The sequence below is a fragment of the Bos javanicus genome, chromosome 7 (genome assembly GCF_032452875.1).
Source record: "Bos javanicus breed banteng chromosome 7, ARS-OSU_banteng_1.0, whole genome shotgun sequence".
NCBI classification, from domain to species: Eukaryota; Metazoa; Chordata; class Mammalia; order Artiodactyla; family Bovidae; genus Bos; species Bos javanicus.
In genome coordinates, this window is record NC_083874.1 from 64,876,667 (window position 1) to 64,897,909 (window position 21,243).

At 40.2% G+C, this 21,243-nt stretch overlaps 2 protein-coding genes across 4 annotated transcripts in view; one reads left to right on the plus strand and one right to left on the minus strand.

The window, feature by feature from the left end:
• Positions 1-728, minus strand: part of FAM114A2 (family with sequence similarity 114 member A2) — a 35,106-nt gene extending 34,378 nt beyond the window's left edge. Inside the window, exon 1 of one of the 3 annotated variants that reach the window (XM_061424119.1) lies at positions 644-728. The gene's annotated coding sequence lies outside the window, so the exon portion shown is untranslated. Of the gene's footprint in view, positions 1-622 lie in introns of all 3 variants that reach the window. The other 2 variants (XM_061424120.1, XM_061424118.1) reach the window with 2 other exon arrangements.
• Positions 692-20,684, plus strand: MFAP3 (microfibril associated protein 3). The gene is made up of 3 exons (XM_061424121.1): positions 692-780; positions 10,131-10,608; positions 13,460-20,684. Exons 2-3 carry the CDS (start codon positions 10,314-10,316, stop codon positions 14,251-14,253), a joined length of 1,089 nt encoding a protein of 362 aa, XP_061280105.1. The 5' UTR covers positions 692-780; positions 10,131-10,313; the 3' UTR covers positions 14,254-20,684.
• The last annotated feature ends 559 nt before the right edge of the window (positions 20,685-21,243 follow it).

Genomic DNA, 21,243 nt, shown 5'->3' on the forward strand with positions numbered 1-21,243 from the left:
CCATCTTTTTGCTATCCGTGTGCTCTCGCCAAGCTACAAAACACAGTAGTATGTACTTAACACACATATTAGATGTTATATATAGTATATAGTAATATAATGGGCTCTGGAGTTAGGCCGACACTCTTCCAACTCTATACCTGAGTGACTGTGGGATCAGTCACCTATCTGCGTCTCTGGTTCCACATCTGTAAAACCTACATGCCAGAGTTCCTAGAAAGACAAAACGACCCAGTGGACGTGAGGGGTTCGGAACAGAGCCTGGCACATAATCGCTCACGGGTAACAGCAGCTCTTAGTACGAAGTGGTTGCCTGGAGCATTACTATCTTTTCTAAATAACCACTTGTCTCGAGACGGACAAAATCTGCTCTCCCTTCTTCCCAATTACAAGACCGAGTGCCCAACGGGAGTTCTGGCGTAAACCTGGGCTCCTAAGTTCTCCGACGCTGACAACGACGAGAATTCCTCACACGGGCTTAGCGTTTCAATAACCAAAGGACTTCCGCAGCATCAGCGTCCACCGCGAGGGGCCAGCCGCCCAGCCCCAGGCTGCTTCCTCCCGTTCCTCGGCGACCCCAGGACCCCACACCCGGCCCGCCTCCTCCGGGAAAGCCCCTCACCCAGGCCGCCTCCTCCCGCACCGCCGCCACTGCCTTCTCCGACAAGCTGCTCCTACTGCCCCGGAAGTCCTCTTTCAGGGTGGAGACGGCCTCGCTTAACCGGGAGAACTTCCGGGTCAAGCAGCAGCTCCGGCCGGAAGGAGCTCGGCAGGCGTCTGGTGAGTGAGGGCTAGTTTGGGGTCGCTGTAGGGGGTGTGGAGGGTGTAGTGGGGCACCCGAGACGTGGGTTTGAGCCGGTGGGTTAGGGTACAAGGTAAAAGAAGCTGGAGTATCCGTGGCCGTTTTGCAAGCCTGGCTTGGACTGCTGCAGGCATTCGGCCATCCTGTATTTACTGAGCTCCACCTACCTGCCAGACACTTCTCTGGGCTTTTGGGACACCCTGGTTTACGAGAGACTGTGGCTTTGTGCTCAAGTAGTTGACAGCCTAGTGGAGGAAACCGACCATAAACAAGTTTACAAGCAAACACGGTTATCTAAGATAGTAGTGCGTGCTTTAAAGAAAATTAAGCAGAACAAAGTGATGGAACGAAGCGAGGGGTAAATCTTATGAAGAGCTGCTGATGAGTATTAGGAGCAGAAGAAATAGCAACTGCAAAGGCCTTATCATGGGAACAGACTGAGCCAGGTTAAGGAAAAGGCAAAGGGCCACTGTGAGTGGACCGAAAAGAGGAAGATGAGACCAGGAACTTAAACTGGCCAAATTTTGTAGGGTTTGTGAGCCAAGATAAGAATTTTGACTTTTATTTGAAAAGCAGTGGAAAGGCATTTGAAGGCTTCTGTGCTGAAGAGTAACATGCTGTGATTTATGACTTTAGCTTACCCCTGACCCCTCATCAAAAAGATGTACCTCTTCAGTTGCTCTTGGGCAATGAGAATGCGTGAAACCAAACTGAGAGCCAGAAAAAAGTTACAGACACCCTCATTGTACAGATGTACAGATGTGAAAAAAGTCCCAGAGAGGTGAAGGCACCTGACCTTTTAAGAACCCGAGACTTCTAACTCAATTTCATGTTTTCAGAGTTATTTTAATATCTATACATAATAACTGTCACTTCCTAAAACCCTTCAGATAGTTTATTTGCTTTAATGGTGATCCTCTAAATTTAGGGGCATCAGTATCACCTGGGAGCATGTTAAAAATGTGTATTCTCCCCAAACTAAAAACACTATAAGTATAAAATAGGTGTTTTCTTCTGATCTTCTGTTGTAATGGAAAGTGCATAGAATTTGGAGTTTAAGAATAGAAATTTGGTAAACCGCTTGCTGCTGCTGCTAAGTCGCTTCAGTCGTGTCCGACTCTGTGCGACCCCATAGACGGCAGCCCACCAGGCTCCCCTGTCCCTGGGATTCTCCAGGCAAGAACACGAGTGGGTTGCCATTTCCTTCTCCAGTGCATGAAAGTGAAAAGTGGAAGTGAAGTCGCTCAGTTGTGTCCGACCCTCAGCAACCCCATGGACTGCAGCCTTCCAGGCTCCTCTGTCCATGGGATTTTCCAGGCAAGAGTACTGGAGTGGGGTGCCATTGCCGCTTAATTGTGTCTTAATCTTATCTTTTAAATAGTGTTGATGATAATTGTAGTGAAAATTGTTCCAATTTTTTGATCTTAGAATCTCTTGAGACTTTTAAAACTTTTTGAGAATATTGAAGAGGTTTTGTTTGTGTGGCTTATATCTATTATTATGCCATTTTAGATGTCAAAACAGTTTTCCAAAGAGTTATTTATTTAAAATAATTAAATTCATTACATGTTAACATAAAAGGCATGTCTATGAAGAATAGTTTGCCCGCAAAAAAAATTTTTGAGAGAATGGCATTGTTTTGCATTTTTACAAGTTTCTTTAATATCTGACTTAATGGACGACAACTAGATTGTCATACCTCCTTTGCATTCATTCTCTTGTGATATCATTCATTATGTAGCCTCTGGAAAACAGCACCTATTGTGTGAGAATGAGAGTGAAAGGGCAAATAATGTTCTAGTGTTGTTACGAAAATCATTTTGAAGACGTCTCGGGGACCCCCAGGGACCCGTGCAACACATTTTGCAAATTGCTGAATAACAATATGGTTATGAAAAATTAAAAGATATATGGGCTAAGTTTGCGTGGGACCAAGAAATCTGCATCTTTAATAAGCACCCCAGATTAATTTAAGTGATCTAAGAATTGCATTTTGAGAAAACGAGTTATAGATCAAATTCACTCTAGAGTGTTCTGCCCACCAAAAAAAAGAGAGAAAAACTATGTTTCCATATTTCATATCTCTCCATTAACAATTTCCAGAGATTGAGACTAAAAAGTCAATAAGACATTTATAGCAGGTCCCTTTCTGACTGCCACATTAATGGGTGTCTGAATTCAGAATGTTGATTCCACCCCCACCAAGGGGGTTTTAGACTCTTGTCTTTGGTAAGCTTACAGTCTTTTGGACATACAGATAATTCATAAAAGAAGGAAACTGCGAAGTCTTACAGTTGAGTGCTGTCAGTGTGCTAGAAGACTGACAGCAAAAGAATTCATCTGAAATCCAGAAGGAAGAGTGAGAGCTTAGGTAGGAAGGCTTCTTGAATAAGGTCAAAAACACATTGGATATTGTAGAGAAGGTCCAATTTCCACAGAAAGATGGGGAGGGCAGGAAGTTTCAAGCAGAAGGGACAATTAGAACCAAAACTTTTAAGTGGAAAGTTATTTGGAGATAATAGAGAGTGAAATAAGTATAGTTAAAGCTTTGAGCCATGACAGGGAAGCTGGGGAAATTATAGGATTTAAAGGAAAATAGGAATGATAATCAGTTTGTAAGAAAACTGAGACCACTAAAGATTAGGTTACACCTGTCACACAACTGATTAGTGACAGGTATAACTAAAGACCAGATTTGACTTCTAATCCATTCATTCCTTTAGCAAGGAATTAGTGTACATGCAGGCACAGCTGGGCTCCAACTTCATGCTTCTCTTCTACCACCTGAATCCATTCCTGGAGAATTACGGATACCATAAAATGTGAAGCTTATTTCATGGGTAGAGGATTTTAAAATTGCCTTGACTCTTTTGGGTTTGTGTTTAGGACCAGTTCTGAGGGGAGCAATATTTGGGACATCAGAGGGATATGGTGGGAATTAAGGAGACCCATTTAAGAATTAAGAGGATAGTGTGGTACCCAGGTAAGGTAAAAGGACCCAGGTGACCTAGGGCAGGGACAGCAGGACTTAATCGAAAAACATCTAGAAGGAAGAAGGAGAAGGTGAATAATAATGGCATGAATTTAAAATGTACATTAGTTCATCTAGTGTTCACAACTACCTTATGAGGTGGTTACTGTAAATAACCTTATTCAATAGATGTATATACTAAGGCCTCTTGATCCCATAGCTTCACACAAGGATAGGATCAAGCACTCTTAATCCTAATTCGCACTCCTAACCACACAGCCATGATGATACTGTAACTTTGATCTTGCAAAACTGGAAGATTTGTATTGTGTGGCTATCATTCAAGTTATATATATGCTAGACAGGTAGATCTGAGGGTGAGAGTAAAGATCTTTTTTTTAGTTATCCTGAAGTTTGAGATACTGGGGGGTAGGGTCAGACCACAGAGGGAAAAAAAATGAGCAAGGAAATCAGTGTCTTTGTGTAGCTTCAGCAGATGCTTATGGCAAAAATGATCATAGTCAAGGGCAAAACAAATAACCCTGGGTTTGAAGCACAGCTTCAGCAAATACAGAAGAGGGTATTCCTCAGTGTGCCAGAAAATATGCTGACGTTTGAGTGCCTAAGCGCCAATGATGAGGTATGCAGTGGCTCCAAGATTCTATTGGGAGCATAAGGGCTATGTTAAGTTAGAAACTTTTTGGAAAATGGCCCTCAAAATGGTGATTTCTGTTTGTGTATTACTAACCTTTGTATGTTACAGATTGCTATAGTAAGGCTTGCGTGTAAGCAGAACAGCTTTTTGTTTGTTCTCTGAAAGGATAGAGGAGTGCTAACAGTCTGCTCTTCATTTCCTTTTTCTCCCCTTTGCCAATTCAGAATGTCACTGACCATTTGTGTGCCTTGTGTAAGGGAACTTCTCCATTTTTCAAGTGTAACAGTGCAGACAGAGAAGAGTGGATGAGTTGTAAATACAGCTCAAATGCATTTAATTATGGAGAATGAACCATTACGATCCCAGTATTCTTGGAGCAAAAACCAGTACCATCTGGGCATCAGTGTTTTTCCTTCCTTTGAATTATCCCAGAACTATTTCTGCAAACAGCCATTTCTTCAGCCAACTTAATATTGAGCCACGAGAATGGAAATTAGCCACGTTGCTTCCTTATTCACTTCTGTTGAGAATTGGAACAGAATGGGAATATTTCTTCTCTCAGAAGTTGGCAGGCACAGCAACAAGGCAGTCTGTTAGGGATGATAACTTAGGCACTTTTCTTTTTCCTTTTTAATGATACAGCCAATATCCAGAATGGTTCTGTAGGGTAAAATCATCTATATTTCTGATTATTCATGATCCTAGAGAAGCTAACTTTTTACTGTACCTGAAAGATGAAAAAGGAGTTAGATTAAATTTAAATATCACACTCTTCTGTTATTCCTATTCATGCAGAAGACAGGTAATAAAACATTCTACTAAGTAACTTCACTCACAAGCATAGCATAGCTCTTTTTAACTATTTACAGGAAGTGGCACTTTGATTTTCCTTTTTGAATTCTTCTTACCCTCCATATGTCAGCTGCCCCATTGAGAATAGCAGGCATGATATACAAAGCCCCAAACTTAAAACTGAATTGCATTCCTAAAATTTCTGAAGTCTCCCTTTCTCTTTTGTGCTCAGAGCACAATTACACTTCTGTTAAGTACTTCTCCCTGTCTTATATATAGTTAGCCCTTTCTTTTCCTGTCTTCCAGGTTTTGCTGAACTTAATCTTCTTTCTCCCACCTGACCAGTTCTCCATTTCTTTCATTGTTTGCACATTCAGTTTTCATTTTTGTGGTTTTAATTTTGAATGAAATTAGATAAAGATGTTTATTTCTTTAAAAAAAAAAGTCTTATTGGAGCCAGGAAGTAGAACTCTGTCAAGAGCCAGAGCAGCATGTGTGAGCCTCTCTTTCTCTTCCCCTCTGTAACTCTCTCCACCACCACCACCCGCCTCCCTAGACCCCGTCTCCTGGCTGCTCTTTTTCCCTTCTCCATCCCTGTTGTCCTTTAACGTGGTTGCCTCAGCTCCCTATAATCCTTCTCTTCCTCAAATGTCCCTAACCCACAGTGTCTCAGTCCACATTCCAAGGGAACATTCTTCTTAGTGAGTTGACTTCCTCCTGGATCCAAGAAGGCAGAGCTCCAAAAAAGAAACAACAAAGGCTCTCTGGCACAAACTCAGGACATGGTGAAAACAATGTAACGTCCTGTTAGTCTCCAAGGTCCGTTTACAATGCCTGTTTGATCCATATTTTTGTGAACTATTTGCACTGAGAGAGGAGTGTGAAATTTAAAATTAAAGACTGAAATTACCTTATGATGTTACCCCTTCCCCCTCCAAAATATTTAAGTGGTTTCATGGTATTCCAAGTAAAAGTGTTTTATATATCTTAAATAATGGTTTTGCTGTAAAGTGTTGATTTTAGCACTCGAAGTGATATCAACAATAATAGTAACTAGAGTTAACAGTGATTACTGTTACCAGACTCTGTTTTTCACATACTGTCTTTTTCAGACCTTGCAATAATCTTGTGGAAGTAGATGCTATTATTTTCCCTCATTTAAAGATGAGGGAACTGAGGCATAGAGAGATTAAGTCATTAATAGAAGTCGAAAGGCTGATTAGAGTCGAGCCTAGGAAACCTGGTTAGAGAGTCTGTTCACTGAAGTTCTCTGCCACTCTGCCTATCAGAGGCCTGCAAGTATGAGTTTCTAGGGTGAACTTAATCCAGAGTGGAATCTGAGTGATAGCTCTTTTGTGCTGAAAGTGTTCAGACAGTCGAGCACCATTAGGTAGGGCTGTTACAGAGGAAATGAAGAAGTATATTAGTGGTTGCTAGTCCATGAGCCCTCTGCCTCAGAATCACCCAGAGAGCTAATTAAAAACCGTAATTCCAAGGTCCAAACCCAGAGATTTTTATTCACTGGTCTGGGGTGGGACCCAGTAATCTTTATTTTTAACAAGTTCTTTAGGAGATTGAGATGTTCAACCTGGTTTGGAAACTGTACTTGGTTATCTTTTATTCCTACCATTATTTCCTGGGACACGATGGTAAGTGAAGACATTGAGGGTTAGTGGTCGGTTCAAGGAATGCATTTAGGCATTATGCCTTTAAGATCTTTTGAGGTTACTAGCAGTAGCTCTTTTTGTCTCAGAGAATAATCACAAGTGCTAGTAAGTGCACGTAAGTCTGAATAATTATGATCCCTGTTGTATAACATTTGTCAGTGTACAAAGATCCATCACATACTTGATCAAATTTAAACTATTCATCATTAAGTATTTATTGAGTATGTGCTAGTTATGACACATAGCGTTAAAAAATACAGTCCTTGTGCTTAAGAGGCTCATAGGTGAGATGGAGTAGACTGCCTGGCAGTACAGAGCCAGGTGAGTCGTGTACTGGTGAGGGCCACAGGGCTCAGGGAATAGCCGTCTTGCATTCAGGTGAACTCCTGATCTGGATGGGAAGAAGCAGCAGGCCTTGCGAGGAGGCTCGGGGAAGCTGCGTAAAGAAGGAATTCCACACTGCAGTAATACTGCCAGGACACTTGCCCCACAGCCCCCTCACGTGGAGGCTATTCGTTCCCCTGAAATGCTTACATCTCAGAGCAGGGAGAGTGAGTCCATTTCTTCCATTCCTGGTGTCTTCTTCCTTGATCTTGGGGTGACAGTAGCATCCCCACAGGTGATCTACCTCACTTTTGAGCCTTTTAGTTCTTTGACTGCTTCACCTTGGACAATTCTTAATTATAGTGAATTTCCTTCACTCACTTCAGCCTCCCACTCCAGTTCCCAAAGTCTGATCTCCAGTTTTTATCTTGGGCCAAACTGCTCCTCTTCAGGATCAGGAATGAGACCCATGACTCTCTGGCCACCGTCTCTCATTATGACTGCTTGTAGCTCTTTTTCTTGACTACCTTGCTAACCAATGACTGATCTGCTTTTTCTCTGCCCCGTGTCCCTTTACCTCGATGGCTCTCCCCAACATTCTCCATTCCCATTTACCCCCCAAGTCTTGTCACACACCTTACTTTCTCAGGGAAGCTTTCTGCAACATGGTTAGCTCCCTATAGCATCCTGTACTTTCCTTTGGGTAGCATTTAGTGTATTTTGAATATATTTAATGACCATGCCCTCCACCTGACTGAGTTCCATGAAGGCAGAGACAGTGTCTGTGGTACAGTAGGTTGGCACATAGTAGGTACTCAGTAGACACTGTTGAATAGATGAAAATGTATACCCCTAGTCTAAGATAGTGGGTTGTAGACTCAGTGGTAGAAAGCAGTGGGGAGGAAAGGAATGGCAGGATAAGAAGTGAGGTACTATTAGAATAAACAAGTTGTGGAGGTTTGTTTTGTTTTCTCTACAAAGAGAGCAGGCCTGCAGCTCAGAGCCTTCAACAGATAGAAGTTTCTCTGCAAGTTAATAACATGGCTTTGTTTGCATTGTGCCTAGTGTACAGTTACTTTTATCCAGACTTTGTGAAAGACAATGAGTTTAAGAAAAGCAGAAATAATAATTTATGAAAAGCATAAAATATAATTTTAAGAAAAGCATAAAAAATAATAAAAAGATATAGTTTTTAAACAAATCATGACAGTAGAAGAAATGAATGAAATTTGGGAAATGCCAACTTGGACGAAGCCACAGAATCTCCTTATGGAAGTCCTGGGTGAAACTTGGAGTACTTTTCAGCACATTCATTTCCTATCACCATTGAGAACCAGTAGTCTAGAATAAAGGACAAAAATCTTATCTGCCAGTTGTAGTAGAAAAGAAGTTGAGAACTATCAAGCCTGAGCACAGTGCCTGGTTTACTTCAGTCATTCTGTAAGCTTTTATTTCCATTGTTTCCACTCTCAACTCCCTCCCAATAGAGGCCAGGATTCTCCTGCTTACTATATAATATGAAGAGCAAGTCAGGGTGAAGAGGTTAGATCAGATCACTTCTGTAATCCCCTTCAGTGCCCAAGAGCTTTGTGTCATTTTAATGGGATTTGGGGAAGAAATGAAAACATACAGTGTTCATCTATTATGTATAGCAAACTCTGAAGTTCTTTGTTTTACTTCAAATGGTCCCTCCTTAAATTTGCAAGATAGAGAAAATTATTGTCATCATCTAACCATCCTTTCAAGGACTAATGAAATTTATATGATATTTACAACTTAACTGTCAAATTTAGACTCTGAGCAGTTTAATGGCAAAATACAGTGATATGTTGCTTTTTGTGTTACATGATCAAGCAGCTTTTGTATGAATATACAGGGAAGTAAGTGTCATTTTCAAAACTCTTTAGTTTGGCCCTTACAAGAAATAAAGCTAGGTGTTTCATCCCATATTTTATAGAAATTGAAATGAAATATTTCTGTAAGAGTCAGTGATTTTAAAAGAGGAATCAGATGACCAGGAAGTTGATCATAATCACATAGATTCTTGAAATGGGATATTATTTTGCTTTTATTTGTGATATTTTACTCTTCTGAATGTGTCTAACAATCTTTCTCTGTAGTTTGTATTTCTGCTAACTAGACATTTAAGGTGTCAGTTCCTCCCATAGCTAGTTTATAGACTTTGAGTTAGAAATTTGGTATTCTTACAAGCTTATTAAATATACTGTATCTTATCTCTTGATATTGAAAAAATTATTAAAGGAAAATTCTTTTGTTTAATGTTCTTACCCAAGAGGAAAGTTCTATAGCCTCAAAAGCCAGTAACTATTTATTTATGCATAGTGGTGCAATTTTCTAATATTACAAAACAAACTACTTCAGGTAGCCCTGCGTTATTTATATCTAATGTCTATATACTTGAATTACTCAAATTTTGAACTCCATGGTTATAATTATTGTGTAGCAGTTGATTTACATTATTGATATAACAGCAGATGGTAATGGTGCAGGTTGGAATAAAAGATCATTAAGTTAAATATTTTAGCCTTCATTGGCTCCATCTTGCATGGAATTTGTCAGAGTGAAATAGAATCACAACATTTCAGAACTAGAAGAGCCCTTAGAGATTGTCTCATCTAGTCCCCATTTGACACATGAGAAAACAAGCATAGCTATTTGCCAAGGGCTTATAGCTAGTTATTAGCAAAGCTAATACCGGAATCTAGATCTGCCATTTCCCAGTTCAGTGTTTTTTGTGCTGACTCTGTTGAAATTTTTAGGTGGTATTTTCACTGTTTCACTTCATAATATTTATGTCAGTTATTCTAATCAGTTTCACATCTATTTATTTCTCGAACATAAAGCTTCACTCCATTATGAGTCTTTGTTGGTTAAATTTTGTATCTGGCTCTCTTTCAGGTTGGTCTCCACTCGTATCTTTTAATCTTGAAGACTCCAGAATATACCTGGATCTACCTGTTTGGTTTTTTTTTTTTTTTGGAAAATTCCAGTACCAAGCAATCAATGACCCACTGTGCTCTTGTTATAATATAGAAGCTATTGAGTTCTCCAAATATAAACGAGATTTTCTCCCATTTTCCCATGAAGCCACTTTGTTGTTTATCCACTTTAGTGGTGAGTGTTATTGTGCCAGCTGCTTTTGCTTTGGAAGATGTAGACTTCAACCAGATGATCCCACTGGGAACAAATCACAGTTCTTCCAATGCATCATTTCTTCCAAGTTTTGAACTCTCAGCAGATTCCCACTCAGGTGATGACGTCATCATAGCCAGAGAGGGAACTAGTGTTTCTATCAAGTGTCTTCTCACAGTCGACCACTATGAACAGGTCTCTTGGTACAACTCAAAAGGACAGCAGCTGGATGACAGAGACAGAGGTAATTATCCCAAAGCATAATTAGTCAAGATTACTCATTTCCTGTTACTTCAATCTTGGTTTTATGGCATATTCAACAAGGAATATCCAAGATGAGGTACTGCAATAAATAGTTAAAACTTTTGAAAGGCCCAGGGTATTATACTTATCAGGAAAAGTGAAATAATGGTAATTACTGAACCAGAAGAAGAAAAAAAATAAAGTATAGTTACAAATTTAAGAAGTGTTCACATAATGATGGTGAGCTGTTTCCTCCCCTCTTGGCGAATTGGCTTCCTTCTTCATTCAAGGTTGGCTCCATCAGGGTTGCTGCACACAGCTGTGTGGACTGTGTACTGCACAGCTCCAGGAGCACCATTTACCTAGACTGTACTGTGAGTAGTACAGTGTGCTGGCCCTGTATGAGTAGATCAAGAAGGATTTTGGTTAAGTGAACTTGTCATAAATAATTTTTTTGTTTTTGCTCAGAAATGAATTACTAAAAATGTTGGAGGAAATCCCGGATGTTATTGAAAATGGTTATAAAGATCAGTACATAAAAGTTTTAACTCCCTCTGAGAATCAGAAGGGCATGGAGGAGGAACTTTATAAGCCCTTCCAGCTCATTTCTCTTTTTAATTCTGTACCTTAACTGCATGAAAATAGGAAAGTTTCTCTTTACATATTTTTGTGTCTCAGTCTTAAAAAATCACACAAACATCATAGTAAGGTGACCAAGGTCTACCTTTTGACAGGTTTTTATTTGATTTTGCTATTTAAGAACCTGTGTACACATCTTAATCAGAATATTGTTTCCTTTAACTAGTGTTCTGTTAGATTTTTTTTTTGAAGACTACCTGTGTTAAAACACCTGAGAAAGAAATCGCCATGAAATATCAATGGGGTAAAGATTAAATTATGGTATCCTCACAAGCTACATTTTGGAAAAGGCCTGCTTATATTTTCTGTTAGAAAGATAGTCTAATCTCTTGGCTATTTATCTTAGACTGGAAAACAGAAAAGGAGACAGATGGTGCTTCCTTCTAAAGTATATGCTAAACATTTTAACCTTCTACAGACTGAGAAACTGGCCACCAAGGAATTGAAGAGTTAGAATGTTAGAAAGAACAGAGCTTCTTAAGAATATAGATCTGTTAAATCAGAATGTCTAGAGTGGTGCCCTGAACATGTATTTTGAACATGATTTGGGGTTCCCTATTTGGAGCCTTATCTTTTTTGGCCCTAGGGTCCTGACAAACACATCTAAGATGTGAGTTACTCAGTAAGTGTGATTATTATAGACTGGTCGTATAAACAGATTTTAGGAGACCAGCCAAGTAGAATGGCAGTTTTATTTTTCTATTTTGCCTTTACTTTGAAAACCACTAACATCTATCACTGATGCTTTCAGCAGCAGCTCTGGACAATTGTATTAAATTTTATGAATCTCAAGTGAGAGGAGTTTAAAAAGCATGTCAGTCTAGTATAAGGTTCATAAATCTTGAGCTATTATCAGCAAGTGAGCTAGAGAGTTTAGATTGTGGTTATAGTGGTTGATGAATGGAGTCTATGTATATAGTTCATCATACTGTGGATTCACAAGATATCTTTTTTATAGCTCCAGGTTTATAGACAGAAGCTTGTAAAATAATGACTATATTCATAGCTACATGTTTTCCTTCTCTTTTTACATTAGTAAAAATATAACTACAGAATTTAGATAAATGTTGATGTAGATAAGAATGGGCACGGTCCACAGTGCTTACTAATTGAAGTGCCCCTAAATCCTGAACCGTAGAATCTCAGAGATGAAAGGGAGCTAGAAAATTAGGCACTGAAGCAGTGCTTAACAAGCAGTCCCCCAGCCTCCTCTGGGCCACTACCTGTAGGCATGGGGACCCATACCCTCCACCCCATGTTAGCCCATCTATCCTGTCTTTGAATGGCAGTTAAAGCATTTGTATAGTTAAAGCACAGAGCACACTGAGGACTTAGAGGTGAGAACTGTGCAGGCAGAGCCAAGTTATTCAAGGCTGTTGGTCCTTGTGCTTTGGTTTTCATACTCATATACATTTGTATACACATTCCTGAATGAAGATACCTTCGTGTATGGGAGAAAGGCAGCATGTTTTCAATTTAAAATAGAAGCCTAGGCATGTTAGGGCAACTTTTATTCTGTCTGCCAAGCTGTTCATTTACCCTCACTTGTGAGACATTGCTTTTGGCTTGTGCTTTATTTACTCTGGCCAGAAAATCAAGATGTTATCATCAACCAACCTTTTCTAACAAGACAAATTAACATGTATAAGGCATGCCAGATTAGCCAGTTAGTAATTGAACAAATACATTAAATTGGTAGGGTTTTGTTTGTCTTTTCTTAAGTAAATAAGTAAACAGTAAATTATTGAAAGTTAAAAAGGAAGTAAAAATTACTCATTACCCTATAAATAGCCATTGTTTTGTATTTCTCAGACATAGCCTTCTAGTTTATGAGAATGTGTAGGTAGAGACTGTGATATAGACACATACACACATATATATAAACATTTCTTTTTAAGGTTAGTCACTTAGCATTATGTTGACACACCTGTCTCCCTGAAAGGTGTCTTACATCTAACAGTGAAAAGGCAGCCACAATAATCGTTAGTTTCAGGAAGATCTTGATTCCCTTTTTTAAGTTCCAGCCTATTTAAAATTCAGACTCTGAACATAAAAGTCTGCCCTGTCTTACATCATTTAACAAAATAGCAGAACCTAATAGATGAGTTGATGTAACGTGCTCTCATGAAGAGGTGGAATATTGATAAGGCAGTTTGCGTATTTAGTAATAGTACTCTTTATGCTGTAATTTTTTATTTCTGTTGGGTTATCAGGTGGAAAATGGTTGGTTTCTGATAACTTCCTGAATATCACCAACGTAGCCTTTGCTGACCGTGGGCTCTATACATGTCATATCACCTCTCCAACCCGTGCCTCCTACTCGGTCACCCTGCGTGTTATCTTCACCTCGGGAGACATGAGTGTCTACTACATGGTTGTTTGCCTGATTGCCTTTACAATCACTCTCATCTTGAATGTTACACGGCTGTGCATGATGAGCAGCCATCTTCGTAAAACTGAGAAAGCCATCAATGAATTCTTCCGAACTGAAGGGGCAGAGAAACTCCAGAAGGCCTTTGAGATTGCAAAACGCATCCCCATCATCACCTCGGCCAAGACTCTGGAACTTGCCAAAGTCACGCAATTTAAAACCATGGAGTTTGCTCGTTATATCGAAGAACTGGCAAGAAGCGTCCCTCTGCCACCCCTTATTCTAAACTGCCGGGCCTTTGTAGAGGAGATGTTTGAGGCTGTGCGAGTGGATGACCCTGATGAGATGGGAGAGAGAATTAAAGAGAGACCTGCCTTGAATGCGCAAGATGGCATCTTTGTCATTAACCCAGAGATGGGCCGGAGTAATTCACCAGGAGGAGATTCAGATGATGGTTCCCTGAGTGAACAAGGCCAGGAGATAGCAGTTCAAGTTTCTGTCCACCCTCAGTCAGAGACGAAAAGTATTGATACTGATTCTCAAGACAGCAGTCATTTCAGCCCACCTGATGATACAGGATCTACTGAATCGAACTCTAACTACAAAGATGGGTCATTTGAAAGCTGCCAACTGTGAGCTACCCTCATACCTACAAAAACAGCTTGCAGAAAAAGAACATGTTTCATGCAGAAAATAACATTTTTATCAAAAAATAAGTAGAATTTCCCCCCTCATTAATATTAAGCCTATCAGAACATGAATTATTACCAAAATCTTTCTAAAACTTCAGCATTTTTCCTTTCTGATCTTTCTCAGTCATTTTCCCCAAGCTTGATTAAATGATACACATTGAGATTTAAAGGAGCCTGAGAGATCAGTGTAACGGGGAAAGTACCACACCCAAAATTGCATGACTTCTCTTCTAGTCACAGTTCTTTCATTGCTTAAAGCTGACACTTCTCTTGAAGCCTCAGTTTTCCCGCCAGTAAAAATGAGGGATTTGCACTAGATGATATCTAAAGTCCTTTCTAGCCCTCTGACTTCTTACCTACCACCTTTAAACCATAAGAATCTTCAGCTCATTTCTAAATAAACCCTTCCCTAGACTTTGAGTCCCTTTTTACAGAAAGGACCTACCTGAGATTTTATTCTGTGATTTGGATTCCCACATCAATGCGGTGCATAGAGGTGTGGGTGTTTTTTGGATGTCTTGCTGGTAGAGCATACAATTGTATATGCTCTATTGAATCTTTCCAGTATCACCCATGAATATATTGCTATACAGATATCAGGGACCTAACTGCTCATGAGTAAGCTACTTTCCATGAGTAAATTGGTCCTTGTGAGGGTATAGCAGTCTTTTTAACTTACTGAGGTATCATTTAGCTCACTGAGCTGGCACTGATTTCTCAGCTGATCTCCCAAAGTGAAAAATTTGTTCCTAAAGAATAATGTCTTTATTGTTTTTAGAATAAGAAGCAGTGTCAAATCATCTGTCTCTGGTAAATTATGGATTTTGACATTTCTGTTAATGGAATTTCTCAGGCTTTCCCTTTTTAAAAGTACTGGACTCTATGAGACAGTTCTGTGTTTGGGATCTCATTCCAGAGGGAAACCCACAGCTGAATTCCTCTTTAGACCTCTGTCAACACTCTTTACTCTATCGTCTTAAATACGGTGCTAAAGGTTGCATGCCTCCTTACCTTGTTTGTCTTGTTTATATTTTATTGTTGCTGAGGTTTTTATTTTTGTGTACATCAGATGTAGAATTTTAAGCTAGGGCTGCTTTTGTGGCCTTTCTGAGAAGCACTAACCTGAAATAAGATTAGAGAATGGTGTGTGCTGTGTGTTACTATATTAAATATATAGATACAGATATATAGGTATATATATACACACACATACAAATGAGCTAGACATAAAGAGGGAGAAAAATTATGAATGATGCCACTTGATTCAACTGTGTATAATAAACACTTCGGACAGTATTTGTTGCCTGGCTGAGATCTGATATAATGGAACTGTAAATACTCTTCAGAGTCATTTCTTCAACTACAGTAAGCTTGGCGTCATATAATTTTAAGAACTTGGCAGTGGAGCTCTGTGTGCTTCACATTTCTTCATTTGGCTTCTGATTACTGAAGCTTTACTTGAACTAGAGGTTCCTGAGGGAAATGTTCAGGGGAGGTTTTATCAGGATTTTAATTTAAGGTTTCAAATGGAGGAAGGCAGGAAATTTGAAGTGTGGCCAGATAGAACTCCTGCCTCCCTTTGTGAAGGCTTATCAGAAGTAATACATCTGGTTCTGGATAGCACAAATGAATCAATATGCAGTTTTATCAGGTGGCATTTCAGATAAAGACGATAATGCTGCCTTTTCTGTCTCTCAGGCTGTTTCCATGGAAACCTCCAGAGCCAAACAGAAGCTACCAATCATTTAGCCAAATCTTGTCTTGGCTCATAGACCTGTATTCCTTTAAAGAAAACTGTTTTCATACATTTGGCTATGAGAACAAGGGCTCTGGAACATGCCCTAGATTATAGAACACTTCTTCCCTTCCCAGAATGTTTCTCTTGAGAATTTAAAATTCTTTAAAATCCTTTTCTAAGGTCTGAGTCTGTCCCCTAAATGTCCCTCAGATCTTTAGATAACACTTCATAACCTGTACCTATATAGCAGGTTTGGGGTCATTTTTAAAATGTAGCTTGTCACATTAAAGAGAATGAATTTACCCCCCCGCCATGTTTTCATAATAGACATAGGTATTTGGAACCTTAAGGTAGACATATTTAATGATCAAAGTCCTGGGAAACAGGGCTTGGGAAAAATAAGAAATATTCAGAAAAAAAACTGTAAGTTGCACAATACTGTATAACAGATATAGGCTACTCTAGTGTATCCTGGATAAATTACTTTAGAAGTGTAATGGTGACAATTTAGTTGCCAAAGTAATTGGATTACTCTGAGTATTCCAGGTTATGGTGCCACTGATAAAGTAGGTCAAAATTTAAGTGGAGCCGGTACTTTGTAAATCTGAAATAGTTGTTCACAGAAAGAAAATCACACTCGCTAACATTTTCTCTAGCTAATCAAATACTCTTCATATATAATTAATACTCCTGTTATCTTTTTGTAAAATCCTTAACCTTTTGAACTTCAGCTACAGTCTAACAGTCTTTTGACAATAGTGGTAGTGTAATTATCCTTCTGTCTTGCTAGATTTTATAATTGGTGAACATGCCTTTACTCAGCAATTTGGATTTGAAATAGTTCTGTCATCATTTATAAATTTTGTCTTGTATTGGGATTTAATGACCCTTATCATCCTTGTGAAATAAAATGGTGGCTTTGTAAAATAAATTTACCAAGACAAGGCATATAAACATTTTTAGAGATTCCTTGCCAGCTGAAATTCCTTACCAGTCAGGCATCTTTTGAACTGATATGCCACTTGTTTATAAGCTGTTTGATAAACCTATCCTCAAAGTTGTATCTGTTCCAACACTTTAGTTCTTGAGTCTGGCCCAGTGGACATTTTTATTTCCTCCCAGCCACCTTGATATAAGTATCTTGGGAGTTGCTGACACCAAATGGTTGTGAGAAGGCTCCTGGCTTCGTCACCTCACTTAACACATATTTTTAAAGTGAAAATTCACAGCTTTCCCTTTTGTCCTCAGTGAACCCGCGCCATAGTCCTCTCCACGCCCTGCACGTTGTTTCAGCCTAGGTCAGATTTTGTATTCTGTATCCCAGAGCAGCATGGGAGCATGGCATGTTTGTTTCCAGGGCCCAGCCAGTCATGGGTGCTAGTCTTGCCTCTACACACCAGCTATTGTAACACAAGTATTGAATATATCAGATTTCCTGAATCACCATTTAAAGAATACAATCTTTTCTGTCCTAGGCCAGCAATGTTAAAAATGCTAAGCCTTATGCATAACCTCTAGGTTCTCAACACATTTCATAAAAGTAAATGAATTACTTAATATGGTTCAGATGATGTTTAAATAGTTACCTTTTTAATGAATACTTATAATTTTGTCCTTTTTTTTAAAAAAAAGTTGTACTTGAATGTAATGCATTAAATGTTCAGTGGAGTATATTTTGTTTGTCTGAAGTCTTCTGTAGAGATGTATTCATTTTTATGTTGGTGGAATTTGATGTTAATGATTTTGAGCAGGGGTAAATTTGAAGTCAACTTGGATGCTACTATGTCTACCCATTTAAATTTTTCAGATGTTTACTAAGCATCTGTATGTTCTCGGTGCTATGAGCCATGCTGAGATGGGTGTCCTGCCTACAGTTGGCATGAGAGTGAAGTTACCAGACCATCCTCACCTGGCGCAAGTACAGCAGTTTCCCATTTCTAAAATAAAGCCATTCTTAGGAAAGGCAGAGCTTGAGTAAAGGCCTAGAGATAATTTAGCACATGTTTTAGAGCAGTGGTCCCCAACCTTTTTGGCACCAGGGGCAGACAGAGCAGGGGAAGTGGGTGGGTGAGTGTGAGGGTGGGCAGGATGATTTCAGGATGATTCTCATAAGATGTGCACAACCCGAATCCCTCATATGTGCAGTTCACAGTAGGATTCTCACTCCTATGAGAATCCAATGCCACCACTGACGTGACAGAAGGTGGAGCTCAGGCAGCAATGTGATGAATGGGGAGTGGCTATAAATACAGAGGAAGCTTGACTCGTTCCCCCACCGCTCACCTCCTGCTGTGCAGCCCAGGCCACCGACAGAGGGGTAACAGTCTGAGGCTGGGGCAGTTGGGGACCCCTGTCTTACAGAGCTTATGATTAGTGTGTAGGGTTTGTGATGAGGTGTGGCAGTGGGGAGAGCAAATGTCTGCAGTCCCATGGCAGTGAAGCAGGCATGGAAAAGCACAGGATCTCAGGAGACAGGCAAAAGAAAAAGTAGAGGTCAACTCATTTCTTAAATGCCACAGACTCCTTAGAATGACCATTTAGCCCCTATCTTGGGACTTGGCCTCTCTGGACTTCAGTAAAGTGGAGTTGGTAACACCTACCTCACAAAATTAACATGAGGATTAAATACAGCAACATGTCAGCAAATACTGTGCAAGCTATGACATGCAATATAGTGTTCAGCTGTTCAGTCGCTCAGTCGTGTCCGACTCTTTGCGACCCCATGAATCGCAGCACGCCAGGCCTCCCTGTCCATCACCAACTCCCGGAGTTCACCCAGACTCAACGTCCATCGAGTCAGCGATGCCATCCAGCCATCTCATCCTCTGTCATCCCCTTCTCCTCCTGCCCCCAATCCCTCCCAGCATCAGAGTCTTTTCCAATGAGTCAACTCTTTGCATGAGGTGGCCAAAGTACTGGAGTTTCAGCTTTAGCATCATTCCTTCCAAAGAAATCCCAGGGCTAATCTCCTTCAGAATGGACTGATTGGATCTCCTTGCAATCCAAGGGACTCTCAAGAGTCTTCTCCAACACCACAGTTCAAAAGCATGAGTTCTTCGGCGCTCAGCCTTCTTCACAGTCCAATTCTCACAGGGTCTGGTAATCACGTAGCCATAGCGTCAGCTTTATTAGCAGGCATGTCCAGCTGATGACTGGTTGCACTTGGACTCAACTGAGAATTCTCCAGATGTCTCTCAGTTACAGTTGCATTTGGCTGCATGCCACAGAAACCCAGTTGTGGCCTACCCAAGTAAGAGGTTTATTTTTCTTAAATAACACAAAGTCCAGAGAAACTCAGCCCTAGGCTAGAACAGCCCAAGTTTGGCATCAAGGGCTCCATCCGAGTCTTTTTTTATCGAAAGACTTCTAGATTTCTTTCCATCCTTAGCATGTAGCCTTCATCTGCACAGTCACAAGATGTTTGAGATTGGGTTCCCCAGAGAAAGGATTCCTCTGCAAGTAGTTTATCTGGAAGGTGAACCCAGGAGTGAGATGAAAAAGAGAGCCAGTACAGGATGAGTTCATTATTTCTCTGAGCAACTGGGCTCAGGCCCTCTGGGGGAGTCAGGACACCCTATCTGCCCCTTGTGTTTGTAGCTTACACCTCAAAGTTGTCCCATCTGAAGGCCAAGGAGCTTGGATGTTTATACACCAACTTCTGTCTGTCAGTGAGGGCTGCTTCCAGCATCACTAACTCTCTGGTACTTCCGACCAGGCTAAGCATGATCCTATAGCCAGCAGAAGCCCTCTGCCAGAGGTACAGGAGCTTTCAATAGAAAAATCTGTAGTCAATATAACAATTTCATATGAGTTTCAAAAGGTTATGGACAGAGTTCTGATGGTACCTGCTACATAGGACAGTTGCTTCCCTTCAGCATCACGTATACATTCCAGGCAGGGAGAAGGCAACAGACACAGCAGCTCAGTCTGTACTTTTGTATTAGGAAGGCAGTAGCTTTCCAGAAGCCTCACCCGACTTCACTGCCAGAACTGGGTTCCATGCTACCTGCTGTAGCTGTAAGGAAGCCTGGGAAGATGAAATTGTATGTTTTTTAACTGGACACACTTCCCCAAAGTGTTCTATTAAGAAAGGAGGGAGGAACGGAAGTTGTGGGCAACTGGTAATTGCAACAAGTTCATCTTCATGTGAATTACAGGAGTAAAATGCAATTCTGTGGTGGGTAAAATCGCAGGCTATGTTCCTTGATATTCACATGTGTGGACGACAAATGTCACCTGCTATATCTGTAAACAAAGGATGGTGCAGCCATCAAGCCATCAGCCACTGCAGCCTTCCCCAGTTGCGCACCATAAGGGGATTCAGGATGGAGACTAGCAGGATACTGGCCTTAGATAGGTAAGGTGCCTATCAAAGGGATGATTTCAGTGACCCAGACTCACATCTTCCCAGACATAGAGAAGGGTTCAGTTCACTAAATTGAGATATCTGGGTTTTCTTTGATTTACAGTAAGCTTCTGCAGTAACCTTTCTGCTTTTGTTGCAAAAACATGTACCTGGCTCCTCTGTTACTTCTTCAGAACAATCCCTCAGAGCTCTCTGGGAGCCTGGATCCTGGACTTAAGTCCTCAGTATAAAGTCCTTGGAGTCCACTGAATAAAACATAATTCTCAACTTTTAGGTTGTGGTGGTGGTTTTTTGTTGTTTTTTTTTCAGTTGACACATGCAAGAATCAAGCATTAAATCTTAGGTTAAATCTTCAAGTCATCACTTATATTATCTCCAATTGGCTCAAACAGCAGACAGACAAGTTATGGGTTTCTGTTGGGGCATAATTGGCTTATCTTAACCTATTTATTCATGAACAGATATGTACTGGCCACCTGCTATGAGCAAGCAATAACAAAAATCCTAGGGGACAAGCTTGGCCTGTTGTTAAAAGAAAAGTAAGCCTGTGTGGCTATGAGGAAAGACTGTCAGAAAAGCATACAGGGGCCGGGAATAAGGTTAAAATATTTCAAAGTTTATTTCTTAAGAGGAAATGCTAGCAGTACCTAATTTAGAAGAGGGGATTTGGCAATGTAGGTAGGAAAGTTTGATCATTCAATAGTACTATTCATTATTGTCCTGGAGTTATCTGCAGCTGAAAAAAATTCCAATTTGCTAATTTTCTTTAAGGAATTAAACTCCTTCAGAGCTCCTTAAATCCCAATCATGTTCATGAGTTTTCATGTTTT